Source organism: Fusarium tjaetaba (assembly GCF_013396195.1).
Source record: "Fusarium tjaetaba strain NRRL 66243 chromosome Unknown NRRL66243_c0000119, whole genome shotgun sequence".
NCBI lineage: Eukaryota > Fungi > Ascomycota > Sordariomycetes > Hypocreales > Nectriaceae > Fusarium > Fusarium tjaetaba.
In genome coordinates this window covers 212,650-231,645 of record NW_023501315.1, presented here as the reverse complement: position 1 = coordinate 231,645, position 18,996 = coordinate 212,650, and the positions used below count along the sequence as shown (strand labels likewise).

The following is an 18,996-nucleotide window of genomic DNA, read 5'->3' as shown; positions in this document are numbered from 1 at the left end:
CGCCGGCGCCGGCGTAGGGACTCCGTAATTTCTAACGGGAGCTGGCTTATTACCCAGATGAACCATTGAATCTTGCATAAGACCCGGTCGGATAGGAGCAGGATGTGAAGGAAGGCCATCCGCATTCATGGGTCCACTAGTACGAGCACCATTCATAGCTGCTGGTGCACTAGGTCCTCTGGTCGGTATTTGGTTATAATCCTGATCATACGCAGTCTGGTAGTTGCTCATCGGTGGAACCGGTGGGACTGCGGGGACATCTGGCACATCGCCAGCCATCTCAAACACAGCTGTTTGAGGTTGACGAAGGACCGGTTGTGACTTGGCGTGATTAAGGACGGCTGTTTGGTGGGCTCCTCGCTGAGGCTGTTCATTGCTAGGGCGCATTGACTGTTCGAACGAACTACGTTGCCCTGGAGCTGGTGCAGCATCGAAGTCCGGTAGGCTGGTTCGATTGTGCTGGGATTCTGACCCGTATTCAGGGTGGCTGTTGCGTTGATTGTCGAAATAGGTATCGTAAACTTCGTCATAAGAAGCCGTTGATGGTTTATGGTATGCATTTTGACCATCATACTCCCCAGTATAGTGGCCCCCCGGGCCTCCTTGTGGCCCAGCTGTGTACGACCTTTGGGGAGGTGCCCGGTGACCGCCAGCAGTCGAAGGTCTTTGTGGTATCCCTCGGCCAGCGGGAGTGCTATATTGCATTGCGTCCATCCGTTGAGGTGGTGGCATGTTGCCTCTTTGTCGCACATCATCCACAGGCATCGTTCTGCTGCGTGCCGGTGGGCCAAAGCCACCTACGGGAGGCTCTCGAGCACCGTTATATCCATCGTTATAGTTTCCATAGCCATCCGGAGCTCCGTGGCCTGGGTTCTGCCGTGGAGGACCTCCTTGAGGATAACCTCTCGGAGGGGGTCCGCGACCCGCATTCACTGGTGGTCTTCCATATTCGCCCTGGTTGCGTTGGGCATCGGAACTTGAACGTCCATTAGTTGGCACCATCGGTCTCTGGTTCATGTCCATATGCGACATTTGATCAACCATCTGCTGCTCATAAGGCATGTCTGGCCTTCGTCCACGCTCTTGTGGCACGTGCTTTTGTCCGAAATGCCCGTCTCGAGGGCTCATAGGAGGCGTGTTCATAGGATGGCGGCGGGCTTTGCATGCGATTATAAGCTGAGAGTCATAGTATCAGGGTTGAAACTCACCTGCGGGATCTGAATTCGACGCATATGGTCCTGGACGTATTCCGCCTTGCCCGGGGTGTCCATTAGGAATGCCTCTGCCTGGTCCTGGCATCGGGCCTCCTCGAGGAGGGCGCTGTTGCCCACGATGCGGATCAGCTGTCTGTGGACGAGGAATGGGCGCTCCGCGAGGACCGGGTATCACGCTACCACCGCGCCCATATTGGTCTTGTGGAGGCGGTCCTCTACCATAATTCTGGTCTTGACGTTGACCTCCAAAATCCTGTCCAGAGCCATACCCATAGTCTTGGTGATACTCGTCATACTGTTGTGATGCTCCATACTGTTGTGGCGGCGCATTGGCTTGTTGTCGCGGGGCATGCCTAGGTGGTGCTTGGCTCCCGTAAGGTCGCTGTTGACCACCATAGCCGCCTTCGTATGCCATAGGTGTGGTTCGACCGTTGGCGACACGAACAAACTTTGTGTCTGGGTTGTCGTATAATGCAAATGGTTGCAGAACCAGAAATCAAAAGAAGCTGTAGGCTCTGAGTATCGGTCGGCGCAGAATGAGTTTCAATCACTGTCGCATGGCGTGCCGCAGCCTCAGCAACAGGGTTTCCAATAAGTGTGTGATCGGCGGCCCAGATCGTGGAAGTACTGCAAGAGAAAGGATGGCAAGTTGTCGATAATCCCGGCCAAAAAAGGACTCAACAGATAATGAGAGAAGGGTAATTGTGTCCTCGAGTCTGCGAGTAGCTGGTAAGATATGGTACAAAGCTGTCAAAGAGACCAAGTTCGTCTGCGATACAAGAAAGTGAAAGTCAGGACAGGAGGTACCAGAAGTGGCGCAAAAGGAATATCGAATAAGGTAACCTCAGTTTTTGCAAAGGAGTGCTCATTTGAGGAGAAGCATTAGTACCCTTCAAGTGGACGGGGGATACCCTTTATGCTTGGTTCATCCGAAACGGAAGAGCTCAAGGTATCCATGAAGAGGCAGGTCAGGTTGCCTCCAACCTCCAACGTGACCTGCCCCCAAGTGCATGTGGTTTCCATCCATACAGTCAGGTCCAGTTGTTCTTCAATGGAAGCTTGTGGAGCAAGAGCGCTAAATCTCCAGTGGCTTGTCGTTTAGGGCCGTTTTCTAGGTTACTCTGAGTGGGGTCGTCCAGGTACCAGTCTGCATGCGGGTACCTTACTTGAACCCCAACCCCTGTCGCTCGGGATAAATTATGACACTGGATGGAGGACTTAAGGGGAATCAATGCCTGTATTGTAGGGCCCTTGGCCTTAATAATGCTGTCATGTACGGGCCCTGTTCTGTCAAAGGGTTTTGTCTATGCCGCGAAAGAAAACAAGCGACTCGGCACGAGGAGGTTCCACGGAAGCGAAGCGCTTGATGGAATGGAGGAATGCCGTCACGAACTGACAACGACTCTTTTTTCGAGTCAATACTGTACCCGCACAATCAAAAGCCGCGGTGCTTCTTTCACAGCCCAGGGGTTTCCCACTAGGCAATCCATTCCAATGATTCGAAGAATCGAAAGACATGGCGCTTCGCCGCTACCGGCTTGGCTTACAATCGCCAACAGGCTGCATAACTGATTGTGGCTCAATCCAACCCCTGCTAATTAACGGCGACGTTAATCGGTTTTACTGGCCCGGCTTCCGTCTTCAGGCGATGACTTATCCAACAGGGTTTGGGTATTATTGCTTGCTTCACACAAAGCTTTGTTTTGTATCACAATGCTCGTCGTCATACTACGCTGGCATTGTTTGCTCTCGCAAGGATTTGATCCCTCACTCATTCCTCGAATAAGCATTCACAACAGGCTCTTAGCTGAAAAGACTGGCCTCAAAAGCCGAAACAAATCAATCAAACAATGAGCTCTCTTGAATTCGCCCTCTCTCTAGTCTACCTACCTACGAAATGCCGTTTATAGTACTTTTCTTACACCCCTGATAGCCCTAAGCACGGTGGCTCGCATAACATCATCTGTGGATCTGGCCAAGAGCAATGAATCCCTATTAACGAACGGTTTTCATGGCGCTCTCAAATTTGACAGGTCTTGTGGCGGCTAATCGGCGCTAGATTGGAGTGAAACGTTGCGGTACTTGTAGTTGTCCCCATGCTCTCGCTTAGCCCTCCGATGAATGTATTGACATCAAGAAGCCAGAGGCTATGCGATTAGAACGTTGTGAAGATGGATACAGTCAAGTGCAAGGCCGTGAGACAAATGTGTTGGAGGGAACCTATAGATCCGACGAAGCCGGAGATCCATTGTCTACCAGCTCGATTCCTGACACGCCATTCGTCAAGGAAGTGTCCGAGCTGACTTCAGTTGTCAACCAGTTAGCAGCCACGAAGCCTCTTTTTGGGAAGACAGGTATCGCCACCCCTCTCAGCTTCTCGTTGAACACGAAAGGAGAATACCACGCTGTGGGAAGCTGAAACATTGTCTTGGCTCTTGAACCGTGTAGGTGGTCGGCCTAGCAACTTTTGCTCTAAGGTGACTACCCTATGACAAGCTATTTGCTATGTTCATAGCAGAAGATCTGCATGTATGTAGTTACGGACTACAATTTGCATGTTTTGGCTTCTAAAATACTACATATGTATGTAAATCTCAAAGAGCAACGATTGTAACCCCCAGTTGCAGAGTACCAACTTCTTATCAACGCTAGAAATGGTGCTAAGAAGTTCGTGACCCAAGTCAAGGAATATATTCGGCTTCGGGTCATGCTCAGCTCCGTGACCGCTTTCCCGATTGGACTACTACCAATAAGGGCATACTGCCAAATCAATGACGGATGCAGAATCGTGCAAATCATCATTGGAAGAATTGATGCCAAATCAGATTCAACTCCAATTTCTTGTTACCTTTCCCGTCTTCAAATTCCGTACTCGTGTTCTCCCCCTTTCTCATAATGGCTGCCAAACAACCATCTTCAAGATGGTGGTTCTGGACCAAAGTCCTGATGGGGTAAGTCTTTGCCATTATCAGAGTCAGTAAAAGACCAAGCTGATGCATATTGCAGTGGCGCTGCTGTCGCAGTCGGCGGACCGGCATTTACAATGTGGTTAACTCCTACTGAGGAAGAGCTTCGATCGAGATACAACCCCGAGTTGCGGAAGAAGAGTTTGGAGAATCGCGAGGAGCGACAACAAGAATTTGACGACTTTGTGACTCGACTGAAGGAATACTCCAAGTCGGATAAACCAAGTGTGTTTGTTTCGTCCGCGAAGTATCAATTGCTAACCCGAGCTAGTCTGGATTGTTGTGAAAGAGGAAGAGGAGCGAAAGCGCAAAGCCGCCGCCGCCGCTGCGAAAGCATCTCAGAAGGACGCAGACACTCGACGAGAAGAGATGAGGAGAGAGGCAGGCCTTGACGCAAAATAGAGCCGCCGATGGGATCTAAAACTGAATGCCCTTTATGCTTGTAAGATCATATGGTGTGGTGAAGGACGGCTCATGTACAACAGCGTATCATAGGAAATACCTTGCAGGGTTGAGTTAATTATTCGGAGTTTTTGGAATGAATATTCAACTGCTTTCATTCGAAAACCAAGATGAAATCATCTTTCATTGCCTAAACTGCCCCTGCACGACCATCGATATCTCCATCGAGTGGCTAGGTATCCGAATCATCAATTTTCTGGAAACAGTTGAGGAAGGGCTAAAACAATGTGATCGCACCGAGTAGGTAGCCGTAACTTTACCCGACAGAGCCCTCGCTTAGATGCAATTGAACAGTTCATGCTTTCGTCGCAGACAATCTATTACAGGACGTGACTGAATAGAGCATCTCAAGAGCTCGATATCAAATGCCATGGCTTCCATGTGCGTGCGGTTTTCTTCATTTACCCCACGAGCCTGGCGGGAGGCGGCTATAACGTCACGGGCGATGAATGTGGTCCCAGTGAAGGGCGGAGCACCAGAGCCCCTCAAAATTATCGGCGAAAGGTAGTTCCACAGGCGAAAAACGCACAAAATCTACTTTGACTTATCACCACCGATTCGAAGCCGACGGCGACAAACAGCTAGTTACCCAAGCCTAACTTACTGTACGTTGCTGAACCCACGCATACACGAATTTCTGAGCAAAATTCCTTCCAACAATTGACTTTTCCCGTCCGAAACCCCCCCCGACTGACGAGTTTTGTCCCAGTTTCGATCGAGTCCCCCGATCCCCCGCAATCGAATTTCGCCCATCATGTCGTCCGCCGAAGTCCAAGAACGTCTCAAGAAGCTCGGCCTGAGCGCCCGAACTGGTACGTGACTTTTGCGCAATTTTAAGATTTAAGTTCGAGGTGAGAACAGCAAACTGATCTGTCATCCAGGGTATGTCTTCGCATTACGATGCTTTTAGGCTGTCACCATTAGTTGTTGTTACTAACGGATCGACTCAGTGGAAAGGGTACCCCCCGACGAAAGGTCAAGCGTGCGCCCGCCCGCTCCGGCGCCGACGACAAGAAGCTTCAGCTCGCCCTTAAGAAGCTGAACACTCAGCCCATCCAGGCTATTGAGGAGGTCAACATGTTCAAGCAGGACGGAAACGTCATTCACTTCGCTGCTCCCAAGGGTTAGTCATCATACACTGGCATGTTTCGTGGGGCTCGGCACATATTGACATTCTTTCCACTTCAACAGTTCACGCTGCTGTTCCTTCCAACACCTTTGCCATCTATGGTAACGGTGAGGACAAGGAGCTCACCGAGCTTGTCCCCGGTATCCTTAACCAGCTCGGCCCTGACTCCCTTGCTTCTCTGCGCAAGCTCGCCGAGAGCTACCAGAACCTCCAGAAGGAGAAGGGCGAGGACGATGACGAGATCCCCGACCTGGTCGAGGGTGAGAACTTCGAGAACGAGCCCAAGGTCGAGTAAACTTTCTCTACACAGTCAAGGGCGAAGGGGCAGTAAAATCGTAGGTCTGTTCGGCCAAGAGGCTGGCTAGTTTCTCCTACGAGGCGGGTTTTATGTTTCCCCCTGGTATTGGGCAGTCGTAGCAGTCACTCCCCTGCTCTCTATGTTGAGTAGCAGAGGAGCAGGTACGGGTACGCAAAAGGTCACAGCTCGGGAATGTCATGGTGGAATGGCGACCTTATGCTCGCTGAGGTTGATTGATCTGTACGAACAAACAAAATACGACTTACATCGGGAGAAATACCAATCTCTAATGATGTCAATGATTGCTACGTTTTTCTAGTTGGAAATCTGAGCCTCCGTCGTTTCTGATCCACCCTGACAGTGCCATCTCACGGGCGTCGTCCTTAACTTGCCGTCGGTGAGCCATCAACTGTCCTTGTTTCAAGTAGTGATACGTCTTACCACCAGGACAAATTGCTGTATAAGAGGAAGCGCCGCCTATCCTACTAGCGAGATCGTTTGCTGCTTCCCACATACAACGCCTGGAAACTCGACTTGCTCCGTCTGTCTTGAAAGCCTTCCGGCCTTGAATAACTCCCCCAATGAGGTTCTCTTCGAAACCTGATCGTGACCATGTTGCTGCTAGATTGCTCGCCGAAATCTTACATGCCCTAATCTGCACAGAACGTTTCGAAAATTCGAATTCCTGGTCCGTCGTTGCAACTGAGAACCCCCTAAACGAATAGCCTCCCAGCCACTTTTTGCCAGCGACGAGGTTCATCCTGCCTTCTGCTGAAAAGGCGCGTCGACATGCAAGATCAGAGTATTGGGATCTTGGCAAGACGATGCTACTAATGTATGCATTGGTAGGATCGACGAATATGGATGTGATGGCTGAGAGAAGTGAAGCGCATTGTTTCAACGCAAGTTTATCAGAGCAGGACTTGGATAATGTTGGGGGCGCATCTCCTCGAGCAGGTTTTCGTCGAACAATTCCAGTTCTAGAAAAGCAAGCCCTTCCTAGTAAAGAGATTTGTGCATCACCTCCAGGCTTTGCATTTACAGGAGTGGGAGTTTCCCATGCTGAATCGTCTTCTTGAGAAGCCATTGTGAGTTCCATACTAGCATCACCGCCTGCTTGTTCAGTAAAAGTAGTGTTTTCTTTCGAAATTACTTACATGGTGCTTCTGAGCAGTACATGTGCAGCTTGACGCTGTCTTTGATCTCGAACGATTGCAAAGGGTTGTCATTCAGAGTTGAAGCGCTCGTCTTCATCTGGAGGATACTCGACTTGTCATCTTTATCAAGAATATTCTCGCATTCATCAAGCAAGAAACGGTTGAAAGTTCGTATAGCTAGGACTTCCGCATGCCAGTCATGGATGCCCACACCATTGGATTGTGATATTTTTGACGCTGGTAGGCATTTCATGCCAGTTCTACGACAAGAAATTTTAGGAAATGCAGAGAAAAAAACAGAAATCGGATGCGCTTACGCTAGGGCTAGACATGTTAGAATGCCATCTTTCTCAGCAACGATGCCACTCAGCGGAACCCATTCATGAACGCCATTGTCACGAACAGCAGGTTTTCGCTTCGACGGTAATTTGTAGAATTGTTGCAGTACTGCTTGAGCCACCAGATCCGCCTGGGACGTCATCTAGCCATATCCAATCTTTCCAAAAGGCTGATCCAAAATCCACAGGCTAAGACTGAAAACTTAGGTCTTTTTGTCGTGTTAATATCAGTAGGTATGATGAAGTTCCATGATAACCTGCCGGAGAATCCTCGGTAGAAGCGGGTAGGTGCGCTCGCACGTGATGGCTCTAAAAGCTGGGCCTGGGAAGGAGCGACCGTAAACCTCTTGCCCTAAGTGCCCACATTCGTATATTCGAATTTCAACCTTCCATTTGCCATCGCCAATCCACGGTCAACCACACAACACCTTGTCGCCTTCAAAGCACAACCAGCGACAAGATGCGAACCTACGAGGACACCTTCTCCGGCGCGAGAATTTACCCTGGCAAGGTACGCTCCTTCAGCCATTATTCCCATCCGTCCCCTTGATGCGATCCGGTCGATTATCGAAATGCGAACCTCCCTCCCTAGTCGCTTGAGGGTGATGACGACGATGACGGATCGCAGGACGAGCACTCGGTGTTATTTGAATCAGGACATCAAAAGGCTAACGGATATCGCTTCACAGGGTAAGCTCTACGTCCGTGGCGACAGCAAGATCTTCCGATTCCAGAACGGCAAGTCGGAGTCTCTCTTCCTGCAAAGGAAGAACCCCCGCCGTATCGCATGGACCGTCCTCTACCGCCGACAGCACCGCAAGGGTATCTCTGAGGTACGAATCCACCAAACTTTAGTAGCGCTCATAGCGGCTATCAACGCTGCTGGTGTTCTGCTAATTACCACCATTCAACGGAGCTGACATGTTCTACAGGAGGTTGCCAAGAAGCGAACTCGCCGCACCGTCAAGTCTCAGCGAGGCATCGTTGGTGCTTCTCTCGACGTGATCAAGGAGAAGCGCAACATCCGACCCGAGGCCCGTTCCGCTGCCCGAGCCCAGGCCATCAAGGAGAGCAAGGAGAAGAAGCAGGCCGATGCTGCTGCCAAGAAGTCCGAGAAGGCTAAGCTCGCTGCCCTGGCCTCCAAGGGCCAGGCTGTCCGACAAGTCAGCAAGCAGGGTGCCAAGGGCTCTGCTCCTAAGGTTCAGGCCAAGAGCCGTTAAGTTAGGAATGGACTTTGAGGGAGGAAGAAAATGGAAGAGTGGAGTCCGTGGTTCTTGTGTCTTTATCCGGCCGGTTCTTCTACAATCTCGGGTGCATGGATTGCCAATAGGGTGCATTGATAGCTGAGCAATGCAAAATGGTCAAACACAAAGCTGCATCTTTTTATGCCGTGGTGAACACGGGCTGTACGATTGCATGGTCCTAGGTAAACATGCCATGGCTTCGATCCGATTGCTGGCGACATGTTTTGGTGGATTTAACGACAAAATGCCTTATGATACGAGAGCAGGCTTCACAAAAAATGACGTTTCAGATCGAGATGATTTTCATATGCTTCGAATTGAGCACGCGTCGATCTATCTTGACCCTTTATTCTTCATGTCTATATTCTATCCCTTTTGTGTATTGCAATGCAACTTCAATTACAGCTGGGCCAGGACGCCTAGGGCACCAGACTTCTCGATGCTTCCAGGCTCCTCGTCCCTCGCAGCGTACACGACCTTGCCTTGGTCGACGATAATCGCAAAGCGTCCAGTTCGCTCACCGATATTCCAGCCGATAGTTTGGGAGAACTTAGCGTCCTTGTCGGACATGAAGAGCTGGTCAAGTTAATCATGTGACGCTGGCTCATTGAATAAAAGAGAAACTCACGATCTTGTCGTCGGTAATGCCGTTGGCCTTGGCCCAGCCGCTCATGACAAAGGGGTCATTGACAGCGATGACAATGACCTGATCAACGCCCTTGGCCTTGATCTTGTCGACGTGTTCCAAGTAGGAAGGAATGTGAGAGCCGGAGCAAGTAGGTGTGAAAGCACCTGGGATAGAGACAAGAACAACCTTCTTGTTCTTGAATTCTGTGTTAAGTGAAGTCAGTATGCCCGTACTCTAGACGACCTAGACTTGGATGTGAAATAACGTACCTTGGCTGGCGTTGAAAGGGACAGGTGTACCACAAGTAGTAAACTCAGAGGTTTCAGGCGAGGGAGGGATATAGCTGAACCAGACACCCTCTGGGAAGTTATCACCAGGCTTGAGCTCAGACATGTTGACTTTATCTAGTAGGTAAACTTCTGTGTATGGGATTGTAAGTTGAGTAAGAGCAGAAGAAGATGTGTATCGAAGTGTGAGGAAGAGAGACTAAATCACAACTTTAAGGGCATCTGCAGAAGTTTATATCGTCCCTGCCTTCCGCATGTAGACAGTGCCACTCTTTCCCTTAGGCAGTCTACGACTCGCTAGCTACCCCGCCGCTTCTCAATCTTTCGGAAAAGAGGGTCCTGATGAGGTCAGTGAAGACCTGTGGGGATCCTCGGAGAGCGGTCGGCGCGGTCGACGCGGCCATGGTGGAACCGCTATCGGCCACTCAAGCCGCAATGGTATTGAGATACGCAGCACCTTGATGATGGAGACTGGGTTTTTCCCAGGATCCATTTGGAATCATGTCAAAAAAGTCGGTGCTCTATTAATAATATGAAGTCCCCAATACATGTTCAGTTCTCCAACCATGACGCATCCTTCAGTTGTCCACTTTCACGATGATGTTCTAATAAGGCTCGGCGCCAGCTTCGGCGAGCGAGAGGCCGGCCTTATAATCTGATAAGATTACCAAGATCGGGAAGAGGATGATTTACAGAACGTTCAGATGTTGCATATCATGATTCCAAATGGCCACAATGCAGTGATGAGTTTGAACGATACGATGATTACTGATGATAATGTTGAGTCAAGCGTGTACTTCCCATTGTATTGCGCAATAGTTGCTTTTGTGTCACCAATAAAGTCACCCAACTGCCAAACCATGAGAATCTCGGTGTGGCTGAGATTCGTATCCAGGGATTATAGCGGTGTCACTGAAGTGTAGCTATGTGCGAGACCGTCAACTTCGTAGCCACGGCATCAGTTGATTCCTGGTGGAGAAATCCGCAGTCTCTCTTGATGTGAGCCGTGTATAGGGTTTTCTACGAATATTCCATGAACGACTATGTATACTTTACACAAATATATCAAGCATCCCAGTCCATATATATCGTTAGGGAGGCACAGAGCCACACATAGCATAATACCTAGGAATAAGCTTCTTGCCAAACTATTGTATCAAGCCAGTATCTCATGAGTGCTGTTGCTTTGGCTGACGGAAAAGTTCAGTGGGTTGACAGCAGCCGCTGGGTCATTTCCAGAACAGAACCACGACAGTCGATGAAGAACAACCCTGACATATTACAAGACGCATGATATTACAAGGCGCATATCCTTGACTCCATTGTCAACAAACCTGTAAGTCGACATAATTCTAAAGTTTAAATCTCAAGATATCCCGAACGGCTACCATAACGGCTGTGAACGGGTTTGTAAACCTACCTACCTCAGGTGTTGGTGTTGCCTCCTACCCTGGACCTAAGCTTACACTTGTTCTTATTACCTTTGATCCTCTGAGTCAAATGGATAACTTATGAAGGCACCAACCTCGGTCTAATTTGTTTCATTCTTCCATTGGCTACGTAGAACATCACCGGATTGCACATAAGGCTCTTGAGATATTGCGTTGACCAGCATAGGATACAGATCAATATGTGGAACAGTGACGAGATAACGTTATCTGCACTAAGTTGCATCAGTCATGGAAATCTGCCATCATCAGATCACTTCCCTTTGCCGCTCATCCCCATCGAATGAGAAGTATGCACTGTTCACTGGCAATTACTGGCCAATATCGTGATAAGATGCTTACCCGGTTTGAAACATTGATTGGCACACGGACCGAAGCGTCCCGGAGCGGGGGAGCACGACTTGCAGGAACCAACAACGTCGATATTTGGCTTCTTCCAGCTAGAAACAAGCCTTAAATACCAACAAACACTAAAAAAATGTCTAGAGAAAGCTCAGAGAAGTCAATCGCCAGCTCAGGTATATAGATGCTTTCCACATGCCTCATAAAGTAGTGCTGACGACCAATGTTCAGAGAATGGCGAATCATGGACGGTTGAGAAAGCCTTGAGTCACAATGATCTAGTTCATGTATCAGATTCACCGATCTCCTTTTTCCATCTTCTTGGCCTTCTCAAGGCAACAAAGCGTGAAGGTTGGAAGAGACATGGAATTAAGTAGGTTGTACGCTATTTCTGAGTATCTTTTACGGATGGGCTCACAAGTACCCAGTCCCGAGTCGGTTGCAGATCATTCTTATCGAATGGGAATGGTAGCAATGTTTGCACCACAAGAACTTGACCAAGCCAAGTGCATGAAGATGTGCCTTGTTCACGACATTGCGGAATCTGTCGTGGGAGATATTACCCCTTTCAGCGGCGTCTCTAGGACTGAAAAGGGTAGAAGAGAGGCCTCGACCATCGCGTACATTGCCAATCGATGGTCTGGACCATACACTGCTGAGATTGAAAAGCTCTGGCATGAATTCGAAGCTGGTGAAACCCCAGAGGCTCAGTTTGCCCAGGACATTGACAAAATCGAGCTCCTTCTACAAGCAGTTGAGTACGAAAGGGAGAGCAAGAATGAAAAAGATCTGGGTGAGTTCATGGGAGTTGCCCGAAAGTTACGAACTGGGGCTGGAAAGGCATGGGCAAATGAAATACTGGGGGATAGGGAGAGGTTTTGGGAGGGCCGACAACACTTGAGGGGAGAACATGCCCAACAAGGAGGGCTCTCTGAAGAGATGACAAAGGCTCATGATGCATATTATGGATAGCTCGGGAATTGGTTCCACGATTCCTACATTTATTAGTCGTTGAATTTCTTGTGTTCATAAATTTCAGTGGCTGGGGTAGGTATTGCTGCTGAGGAAAGCATCCTGACTTATTAATGTACTCCACATGAAACAGGAGCAAACAACATTTGAATCGCATTCACTTGAGACCCCATTGCCAGTAGTTATTCCAGTGTTTCCCAATAATGTCAGCTTGGAGAGGATCATGCATAATGTGTAATCCAAACAACACGCGTCAAATGGTTCAGCTGGAGCTGCAAACAGCTTCTTTCCCGTGTGAATATGGCACCATGCAGGGTTGGTAAGGTAGGGCAAATGCCACCTGAGCAATGTGAGACTGCCTATGCAGTCTGTACAGCATATGATTCTCCTTCAGGAATAGAGTCATGAATGAGAAAAGCAATTGCATGGACTTATCACTTCCGCTAGGTAGGACAAGGGTTGGCAAGTGTCCCATCCATGCACGCACCTCAATCTGAGCCAGCCACAGTTGGCCCAAAGCACCCTCCATTATCAATACCCTGTTTTCTGTACGTCATTATTACAGCAAGGGATGAATTCGCAGTTGTCAATTACGAAGATGAGCTTGTTGCAAACTGGACGTCTTCAAACGAGGCGTGATTTAGAAAAACAATTAATGGACTTGAGTTTTGATTGAACGAAAAGGCCGGAGTCTTCAGCAAGAAGCATGTCTCATTACATTCCAAGACATTGTTCTCGCATGCATGGAATAATTAATTGCTGCTGTCTCGGAGAAACGCTCGATTGGGTGATGTTTGCCCAGATTACCGAAGACTCGGCGACAAGGTCCAGGTCCAGGGGCAGGGGGCGGGACACTACACAACCTTAGTAGACAGCACAGGGCAGGTATCTGTCCGTCATTTAGCAGCGATCTTCCACTGGAGCAAGGCCTAGCAATTGGAATTGACTTGTCAAATTTCTTTGCGAGTCTCTCGTAAGTGGGCCACTAAAGCTACCTACATCCTCCAGTTCTGTTGGCTCTGGTTAGCTCAGGACTAGCCCAAGCTTGACCTTGTCCAAGCTACTCCGTACTCCTGCTCAGATGTGCTTCACCAAACCAAATAGGTATCAGTCCTCGATGTCGATGTCAATGGCATGGACCGTTTTCACAGGTTGCCTGACGATCACGAATCTAGCGCCAGCCGCAAGCAAGAGACTTCAGTTACACATTCCTCACTTCTGAGATCAGAGAGGCGGCAAGGATACCCGTGGCTCACCCTAGGCTCATCCTGGCGGCCAAAGGCATGGTTACCTAACTTACCTTACCTGAGAAGGATACAAGCCGAGAACAATCGTCTTCTTCTCCCAGTAATCTGGGCGGGCCTAAGCCTAGTATTTGTGCGAAGCCACACCTATCCTAGTTGTAACTTCAGACTGTCGACCATGTCGTTTTGGCCCTGATCCTCCGCCGCCAGTAAAGTCTTCTCGATCATGGATGAAGTCCAGGCGCCCACTAAGATCTACTAACCGAAAATCAGATGCAAGGCTCATCCTTGCTTCGGAAGTTCATCCGATCTCCAGTATGGGCTTACATGACTACCTGCCAAGAAGCAAACTTCAGCTGGATGAGCCTTTTTAATTAGCTCTTTATGCGACTCTCGCGATCATACCTACAATGTAGGCAGACAACCACGTTTCAGCCAAACAAATTGGTGCGATGGTACATCGATAAGTTGAAGGTCAGTGCGAAAGGTGGGTGAGCTGAACAAGACGAAGACGCGAAGACGTTGTGCAACCCATTCAGCCGCCTACGATCTTCCCCGATTTCCCACCCAGCGGTTGTGGTGCTTACCGTCCGTGTTCCTGGGAAAGGCCACAGAACTCGCAGGCTATGGCCATCCCACACGAGGATTAAGTTTATGGGCGCAAAGTTCATTGCCGGTGGCTTTCTAGGATCGCCAAGTTATGCTTCCCCTTACAGGACGCTCTGGGCTTTTCTTACTGGCAGGCCAACTCGGACGTTAAAAAGGCTTGTCTACAAATCTAACGTATTTGGGTATCGTGGTGCCCCGATTTCCTGGTCTCCCTGGACAATTTGTCACTTTTGCGTTTGCTTCTTATTAGTCCCGCCACAGGCTATCCATAACGACCAAGACGCTTCTTCTACGCTAGGATGTCATTCTCGCTCATGAAGTTATTTAAATCACACACTGTCCCCTCGCCTCTGACCGAGCCGTGTGATCTATAGGCCATTTGCAGTCATCAAGTCCTATTTTCCCCTTCTCATCAATCATTGAATCTCATACTAGTTTTCACCTTATCTTCTTCAGCATGGGTCTTCTTTCGCTCTCTTACACACGCCCAAAGTATGTAAGCCGTCAATCACTCCGTAACAGTACAAGCAGCGACTCGCTGTCCGACGTGGAAAAATCCGATGCTACGGATAATTCCAGCTCTTCTCGTTCCTCCCTTGGAATACCAGACTCACTGTCCTTTGACAGGATCAATGGTGGTGGCACATGTCCTGTTAGTAAAAGCACTTTCCTCGGGTTTACCACTCATCAGCGTACTAACTGGACATTCAGCCCATGACTCTCCGTGATTTCATGACCTACCTTATCTATGTGGAGCATGCTGCCGAAAACCTCCAGTTCTATCTCTGGTTCCAGGACTATGAGAAGCGCTTTAATGCGAATCCAACAACAGATGTCAAGCTCGCTCCCGAGTGGACTAGGGCTATGCAGGACGAAGCTGTCATCAAGATTAGAAAGGAGCAGTCAGATAAGATGCGAAAAGAGCCTGAGGCAGCGGCTATCTTTAAAGGTAGCGACTTTGAGAAGAAGGCTGGCAGCCAGGATCGTAACATGAGTGCTGTTGACCCTTTTGCAACACCTCCTCAGAGCAGCAAAGGGGACGATTCCTCGATTTACACAGCGTCTTGCACAATGAACTCACTCAATGCAATGAGTCATCAGAGCCAAGCATCTGACGCCTTCAATATGGTGGGAGCGCAACAGCCTTGTAAGTCAATTCTACAGCTCCTGGAACGACATCTGAATCGCTAACCCCTTATCAGTCACGATCCAGCCATTTCGAGAAGAGATCAACAGGGTGATCTCAACATATATCATGGAAGGTGCACCTCGGCAACTGAACCTATCCTCTTCTGAACAGAAGGCGGTCATTGTAGCGCTCTCCAAGACAACTCATCCTAGCGCTTTTCGAAGCGTCTTCAAGACTGTTGATTCAAGCCTTCGGCACCAAGCTCATCCCAACTTCATCCGATGGTCTATCTGCAATGGAAACCCTGCCCGCGTGTTCTTCGCTCGATCGCTGGGCGTCGGGCTAATTGCCGCAGGCATCATCGCTGGGCTCGTTCTCACCCTGAGCAACTCTGGCCGAGGATACCGGGCACTGGCAGCCATAGGTCTTGTTCTTGGCATAAGCACACTTGTTGCGGCCTACAAGGGCATGTGTGTTGTTCTGCATGGAATGCATCACCGACATGTCAGGCCGTGGGAACTGTTTGTGGACAGCGAGAACATGGAAGATGCGCAGAAGCAGAGCTTCGACTCGTTCGGATCTAAAAACAGCTACGAGGATGAACCCTGGGTCGTCAAGTACGAAAAGCGCAATGTGGTCCGCAAAGTGTTCGACCGCGAGGTCTGGATTCAGGAGCCAGCATTGCGACAGATTCAAGACACAATATTCGTCCAAGCAATGCTCGCTTCAGTTCTCCTGGGCGGCATCATCACCGCTATCTTTGTTGCTGTTCCAGGAGGCCATTTCTTTTGATCGCTCAGAGGGCCTCGTTCTTTTCTTGCCATGGCGAAACGACTATACTACCTCGTGGCACTGTTTTAATAGCTTCCTTTGGATTTTCTTGTAATGGTCTTTGCCATGATCTGAGCTACGGATACCCTACCTTTGTTTGTGGATGTGGGCGTTAGAGGGGAGTGTCTAGGAGATTCTCGAGTATATCTTGCTGCGGGCATTGTTGTCTAAAACAGTATCGATATTGCTTATAATTGACACTATGTTTCATAACATATGAAATACGATCGCTTTTGTAGACTGTGTTCTTGAATGCCGCTCCATCCCGTCTACTAAAGCCGACGGCAACTTAGGTAGCCAAGCTCGGCATCAAGTCATGACCCCTCCGCAGCCGGGCCATCGGGACTGTCAAACTCATGCTTTATAATGCGGGAGTACTCCATAAGAAGACTTGCATTACGTCTCACCGTAAGCAGAAAAGGAAAATCTCCGAATAAGAATGCACCTAAGAGGCCAATGCGATGTCCTTTAATTGTAGATCCTCTCAACAGAGTCCAATTGGCGAGAGATCGGGGCAAAGGAGCCAATTTCGCATATATCTTTGTTGAGCGAATACGTACATTTTGACACCCTGTATCCGTATTTTCTGGGGAGCTTTCCCCAGGCAATCCGGAGCCTCGGCCCACCGGCTTTTGGAGAACTAAAATGATGAACGACCGCTATCGATAAAGGGTCAACCCCATTGTAATATCCAAGTCTCCCCATCCGATTATTAGAGCCCCTCCATACATAGTGGTTTATTATATGTTAAGGTAGCCCTGACCTCCTTACCCATCTATCTCCCCTGTTCTCCCCATTTCATAATTCGAATTCGAATTCACGTTCAAATCTGTTGCCGTCCCCCTATTATATCCTCATAAAGCAGGCTATGCAATAACTCTACGTGGGTATTGGCAATCTACTCCCCAGCGCTTCAACTCGAACCATCTCCACTATCTAATTACCCCCTCCATCCTCTCGAAAGTCAATCGAGCGTGGCACGAGAGACATAATCACACAATGACTCCCGCCTCGGAACACGAAGATGCAATTGCGCAAGAACTCCAAGCTCCGGCGCATCCTTTAGACCACAAGCGCCGCCGTACCATGACGTCGACCGATGAAATAGACAGCACCATCATCCGCCCTGGCAGTGTCAGAATTAATGTCAAAGGCGCTTTCATCGTCGACCCCGATACGGCGACGCCAGCCTCTACCTCTGGCGCAAGCGCGGGCGGTGCTGCATCGCATAACGGCCGAATGAGCCCGACGCACCCCGAAACGAGCGACATCCGGTTACCATACCACACTGCGATTGTGAGCCATATTGCGATTGACGTACGTATATCCGTTCTGAGCCACAAGAAGGGAAGCGATGGCTGACGCGGCGAGTGTCATTGCAGATTGGCGGATCGCTTATAAAGCTCGTTTACTTCTCGCGCGAAGTTGATTCTACGGATCCCGGCGGCCGACTGAACTTTCAAAACTTCGAAACAGATCGCATTGATGACTGTGTGGAGTTTATGCGACATCTGCGTGATAACCAACTTGTCAATGGCTCACAACCGGGAGAGTTGTGTGTAATGGCGACTGGTGGTGGCGCGTACAAGTATTATGACAAAATTCGAGCCGCGCTCGAAGTGGATGTGTCGCAAGAGGATGAGATGGAATGTCTCATCATTGGTGAGCAGCTCTATTCGCTATCAAGAACGTTTGAGCTGATAGTTTTTCTAGGACTCGACTTTTTCATAACCGAAATCCCCCGCGAGGTCTTTACCTACTCCGAAACAGATCCCATGCACTTCGTCGTGCCACAGGATAATATATATCCTTATCTGCTTGTAAACATCGGCTCAGGTGTCTCATTCCTGAAAGTAACTGGGCCAAGATCATACCAACGAGTCGGAGGTACATCGCTCGGTGGTGGTACTCTCTGGGGTCTCTTGTCTCTGCTCACTGGCGCGCGAACTTTTGACGAGATGCTTGAACAAGCTGCTCACGGCGACAACGCCAACGTCGATATGCTAGTTGGCGACATCTATGGAACAGACTATGGCAAGATAGGACTCAAGAGCACGACAATCGCTTCGTCCTTTGGTAAAGTTTTTCGTATGAAGAGAGAGGCCGAATCAGCAGCCGAAGATGGCAGATCTGCTACGCCAGAAGACGCATCCTTCAATAGCGCAGATGTTTCACGATCTCTCCTTTACGCCATCTCAAACAATATTGGACAGATCGCCTACCTGCAGTCCCAAATTCACAATCTATCCAATATTTATTTCGGTGGTTCTTTCATCAGAGGCCATCGTCAGACCATTAACACACTAAGCTATGCCATCAAGTTCTGGAGTAAGGGGGAGAAGCAGGCTTACTTCCTCCGTCATGAGGGTTATCTGGGAGCAGTTGGCGCATTCCTCAAAAGGAAGCCCAAGAACTGGGGCCGCAAAGGAAGTCTTGAGGGCATGGATGACCTTGCTGAGTTACGGAGGAATCTCCGCGAAGGGGCACCCATCTCCAGTACATCATAAATTTCAACGAGCGCGTTGGGAAGTCAAACCATGTCAGGGATTTCCAATTTAGCAAACACTGAAAGGCTTCAAACTATCCGAAGTTGACTTGAAGTTGCGTTAGGTCGACTTGTCAAGCAACAAGCAAATGTGGTTGCATCACCTTCCACAAGCAGCATTTTATGGCGCAGTATCTCAGGCGTTTGGTACAT

The 18,996-nt window shown here is 49.2% G+C and overlaps 9 protein-coding genes across 9 annotated transcripts; 6 read left to right on the top strand and 3 right to left on the bottom strand.

The window, feature by feature from the left end:
• Positions 1 to 1,629, bottom strand: FTJAE_6146 (chitin synthase regulatory factor 3; the record flags this gene model as incomplete). Its single annotated transcript, XM_037352728.1, has 2 exons — positions 1 to 1,157; positions 1,209 to 1,629. Coding segments are annotated over 2 exons (1,578 nt in total), but the record flags the coding sequence as incomplete, so codon positions are not given.
• Positions 1,630 to 4,109: 2,480 nt separating this feature from the next.
• On the top strand, positions 4,110 to 4,582 carry FTJAE_6145 (ubiquinol-cytochrome-c reductase assembly factor; the record flags this gene model as incomplete). The annotated part of the gene is made up of 3 exons (XM_037352727.1): positions 4,110 to 4,165; positions 4,221 to 4,405; positions 4,452 to 4,582. 3 exons carry the CDS (start codon positions 4,110 to 4,112, stop codon positions 4,580 to 4,582), a joined length of 372 nt encoding a protein of 123 aa, XP_037206823.1.
• An 814-nt stretch (positions 4,583 to 5,396) lies between these two features.
• On the top strand, positions 5,397 to 6,066 carry FTJAE_6144 (nascent polypeptide-associated complex subunit beta; the record flags this gene model as incomplete). The annotated part of the gene is made up of 4 exons (XM_037352726.1): positions 5,397 to 5,454; positions 5,494 to 5,524; positions 5,593 to 5,765; positions 5,834 to 6,066. 4 exons carry the CDS (start codon positions 5,397 to 5,399, stop codon positions 6,064 to 6,066), a joined length of 495 nt encoding a protein of 164 aa, XP_037206822.1.
• Positions 6,067 to 6,364: 298 nt separating this feature from the next.
• On the bottom strand, positions 6,365 to 7,707 carry FTJAE_6143 (tRNA-specific adenosine deaminase 1; the record flags this gene model as incomplete). Its single annotated transcript, XM_037352725.1, has 3 exons — positions 6,365 to 7,182; positions 7,227 to 7,486; positions 7,544 to 7,707. 3 exons carry the CDS (start codon positions 7,705 to 7,707, stop codon positions 6,365 to 6,367), a joined length of 1,242 nt encoding a protein of 413 aa, XP_037206821.1.
• A 317-nt stretch (positions 7,708 to 8,024) lies between these two features.
• Positions 8,025 to 8,784, top strand: FTJAE_6142 (60S ribosomal L24 protein; the record flags this gene model as incomplete). Its single annotated transcript, XM_037352724.1, has 4 exons — positions 8,025 to 8,075; positions 8,157 to 8,204; positions 8,254 to 8,397; positions 8,497 to 8,784. The coding sequence occupies 4 exons, from the start codon at positions 8,025 to 8,027 to the stop codon at positions 8,782 to 8,784; spliced, it is 531 nt and encodes a 176-aa protein (XP_037206820.1).
• Positions 8,785 to 9,207: 423 nt separating this feature from the next.
• FTJAE_6141 (peroxiredoxin type-2) lies at positions 9,208 to 10,127 on the bottom strand (the record flags this gene model as incomplete). Its single annotated transcript, XM_037352723.1, has 4 exons — positions 9,208 to 9,384; positions 9,437 to 9,639; positions 9,706 to 9,922; positions 10,029 to 10,127. 4 exons carry the CDS (start codon positions 10,125 to 10,127, stop codon positions 9,208 to 9,210), a joined length of 696 nt encoding a protein of 231 aa, XP_037206819.1.
• A 1,860-nt stretch (positions 10,128 to 11,987) lies between these two features.
• On the top strand, positions 11,988 to 12,485 carry FTJAE_6140 (HD family hydrolase; the record flags this gene model as incomplete). Its single annotated transcript, XM_037352722.1, has 1 exon — positions 11,988 to 12,485. The coding sequence occupies one exon, from the start codon at positions 11,988 to 11,990 to the stop codon at positions 12,483 to 12,485; it is 498 nt and encodes a 165-aa protein (XP_037206818.1).
• Positions 12,486 to 14,795: 2,310 nt separating this feature from the next.
• FTJAE_6139 (uncharacterized protein) lies at positions 14,796 to 16,259 on the top strand (the record flags this gene model as incomplete). The annotated part of the gene is made up of 3 exons (XM_037352720.1): positions 14,796 to 14,990; positions 15,050 to 15,485; positions 15,541 to 16,259. The coding sequence occupies 3 exons, from the start codon at positions 14,796 to 14,798 to the stop codon at positions 16,257 to 16,259; spliced, it is 1,350 nt and encodes a 449-aa protein (XP_037206817.1).
• A 1,038-nt stretch (positions 16,260 to 17,297) lies between these two features.
• FTJAE_6138 (pantothenate kinase) lies at positions 17,298 to 18,805 on the top strand (the record flags this gene model as incomplete). The annotated part of the gene is made up of 3 exons (XM_037352719.1): positions 17,298 to 17,615; positions 17,681 to 17,960; positions 18,012 to 18,805. The coding sequence occupies 3 exons, from the start codon at positions 17,298 to 17,300 to the stop codon at positions 18,803 to 18,805; spliced, it is 1,392 nt and encodes a 463-aa protein (XP_037206816.1).
• Between the last annotated feature and the right edge of the window lie 191 nt (positions 18,806 to 18,996).